General features: G+C 44.1%; 1 protein-coding gene across 1 annotated transcript; it reads left to right on the top strand.

The window, feature by feature from the left end:
- Nucleotides 1-383: 383 nt before the first annotated feature.
- On the top strand, nt 384-1,406 carry LOC137265012 (histamine H3 receptor-like). The gene has a single exon (XM_067800343.1). The coding sequence runs from the start codon at nt 384-386 to the stop codon at nt 1,404-1,406; it is 1,023 nt and encodes a 340-aa protein (XP_067656444.1).
- The last annotated feature ends 1,847 nt before the right edge of the window (nt 1,407-3,253 follow it).

Here is a 3,253-nt window from a genome sequence, read left to right as displayed (position 1 = left end):
ATGGGATCATTCGGAGTGCATGAGATCTCAGAGAACAGAGTCAGTAGCTGGAGACTACCATTTAACAAGAGCGTCATCACAGTCCCGAGATCAAGGTGGGGATACATTTTTGTCAAAGGGGGATACTTTGAAGTGTTTCAGTTATTAAGACAAAGTGGATATTTAAGCAATACGAAAGGCTATATAAGACGAGTATATGGATGGCACCTTCTTCATTGTGTAACGTGACGCTTCTGGGCTACTTCGGCACCTTCTTCATTGTGTAACGTGACGCTTCTGGGCTACTTCGGCACCTTCTTCATTGTGTAACGTGACGCTTCTGGGCTACTTCTTACCCTTTCATCAGGTGATTGATAATTGAAGACTGAACTAACATTTCCACTATGTCCAACAGCACCATCGGCGAGCCGCCTTTCTCTCCAACACAGATAGTTAGCATAGCAACAGTCACAGGTGTAATGGCTGTCCTGACAACTGGAGGCAATCTTCTGGTTCTTCTAGCCTTTGCCACAAACAGCTCCTTGAGGAAGTTCTCCGACTACTTCATCCTGAATCTGGCTGTGGCGGACTTCTTGATTGGCTTCATTTGCATACCGCCCTATATTCCCTATCTGCTGACCGGAGTATGGGAGTCCGGCAGGGCCTTCTGCAAGATCTGGCTAATCTTGGATTACATAGCACCTGCAGTATCTGCACTGAATATGTGCGTCATCAGCATCGACCGGTATCTACAGGTGGCTTTTCCACTACGGTACAGAGCAAAACAGAGCAGGACCCTTCTTCTGGTGATGATGCTTTCTCCGTGGGTGATAGCTGGGTTAGTGTATGCTCCTGCTATTGTTTTCTGGGACATGTGGATCAATAAAGATGTTATTCCAATGAAACAGTGTATGGTGCCCTACTTCTACAATATGGAATACGCGGTGTTTGGATCCATGGTGGAATTTGTCATTCCCTTCGTTGTTGTTGGCACGTTCCACATCCTGATCGTACTCCGCCTCAGGAAACGACCCAGTTCTATTGCTGGTAAGAACAGGATTGTACCAACTGCCATTGCCTCTTCCGTTGGGTCTGCGTCTCCCGGAAACAAGCAACAGTCGCGCACAGCTCATGCGCAAACAGTGTCACGTGGTCAGAAGGCAGCTCGTGCTCTGTTCGTCCTTGTGATTGTATTTGGATTCTGCTGGTTTCCATTTGAGATCATGGCTCTCGTAAAGAGTGTCTGTGAGGATTGTGTGGATCCTGTGTTATTTGAGGTTAGTTTCTGGATTCTGTGGCTGAACTCCACAATCAACCCCGCCCTCTACCCCCTTCTGCACCGCCGGATCCGGAGTGCTTTCATCCAGCTCCTCCGATGTGGCAAGGTCAGAACAATACACGATGAAGTGACTCAAACTGCGACTTAGCATACACTTGGATACAATGGCGTCGCTGTCTCTAATGCTTTAAACTTTACTGGATCAGCACCTCAATGAAGAGCAAAGTCTATTGTGGCAGGATACATTTGTTAAAGATTTACAATTAACTCTACATTTTCAAAAGCTAAGATTGCCTTCTTATTTTCTGTTTCTGAACATAACGCAAAGTCAAATGCCGTCGGTACCATCTGTGTCTTTTGAATTTAGAAATATTTCTCTATTTCAAGTATGTAAACATTCTCTCGTGTCTTACCCGTGAAAATAATTCGCGGTAAAATGATGTCATGCTCATGATTTTTTATTACTGGACCGTCTAGTGTAGATTTCATTGACACCATATAGCTGGGCTGTTGCTGAGTAAAACAAAACTCACTCAATCTGCGTTGCTTTTGTAACATTTTTGTCTGCTATCGTTATGTTTTGGGTTTTTTATTTTCTTTCACCATCTTCATCTCGTCTCTGTCTTGTTCCTCACGTGTCACGTTTGTCTTGCACCTTCATGGTCCTTGTCTCTGGCCATAATGTCATCTTCTTATCGAACCTTTGAATCTGTGGATTTCTTACATGTATAGACCACTGGCGCCTTTCTTTAGTCATTTCTTTATCGAACTTTTTAATCCCCTGTGTCTCGTATCTGGGTTCGTACTTGTATATCGTCTTCCTCCCATTTATCTCATACTGTACAGACTCTTGTCTCGTTTCTCATATCCAACCTGTATATCACCAGTGTATCGAACCTTTCACCTTTGCCTCGTAATTGTGAAGACCCTTGACGCGAACCTATATATGAAGTTTGCCTCATGTCTTACAAAACTATAATCTCGGGTATTTTCCTTGTGGCTTATTTGGCTCGGTGGGTAGCCCAGAGGTTAAAGTGTTCGCCCGCCACGCCGAAGCCTAGGCTCGATTCTAAACATGGATACAATATGTGAGCCGATTTGTCACCCGCCGTGATATTGCTAAAATGTTACCAAAACCGGCTTAATACTAAGCGTTGGGCGATTTAACTAGGCTGCCTTACCAGTATCATCTGGATAGAAAAAATCCCGTTGTAGCTGTCATTTCGTTATGAGTGAGTGAGTGAGTGAGGTGAGTTTTACACTTAGCAATATTCCAGCTATATGGCGGCGGTCTGTAAATAATCGAGTCTGGACCAGACAATCCAGTGATCAACAACATGAGCATCAATCTGCGCATTTGGGAACCGATGACATGTGTCAACCAAGTCAGCGAGCCTGACCACCCGATCCCGTTAGTCGCCTCTGACGACAAGCATAGTCGCCTTTTATGGCAAGCATGGGTTGCTGAAGGCCTATTCTACCCCGGGACCTTCACGGATCCATTTCGTTATGAGCGTGTAATGACGTTATGCATTAAGATATTGAAAAATGTTTGTTTATCATGTTGCACTGCCTCACAGACACTAACACCTGTCTATCAGATGCAGTGCATGTGTAAGTAAATGCTATTAATGTCTATAGAGACCGTGCTTCCATCCGTTAATTTGACTGAGCGTTATATTTATGCATGTTTCATGTTTACCTAGTACATTTGTCATGTTTGCCTAGTGTATGTGTCATGTTTACCCAGTGCACGTGTCATTCTACTTGTGCACGTGTCATGTTTATCTAGAACACGTGTCATTTTTACCTAGTGCACTTGTCATGTTTACCTAGTGTACTTGTCAGTTTTACCTACTGCGCGTGTCATTCAACTTAGTGCACGTGTCCTTCTTCTTCTTGTTTACCTAGTACACATATCTTGTTTACCTTGTACACGTGGCATTCTTAGCTAGTGCACGTGCCATTCTTACCTGATGCACGTGTCTTGTTTAT

Source organism: Haliotis asinina, chromosome 15 (genome assembly GCF_037392515.1).
Source record: "Haliotis asinina isolate JCU_RB_2024 chromosome 15, JCU_Hal_asi_v2, whole genome shotgun sequence".
Classification (NCBI taxonomy): domain Eukaryota; kingdom Metazoa; phylum Mollusca; class Gastropoda; order Lepetellida; family Haliotidae; genus Haliotis; species Haliotis asinina.
This window is presented reverse-complemented; position numbering and strand designations above follow the sequence as displayed.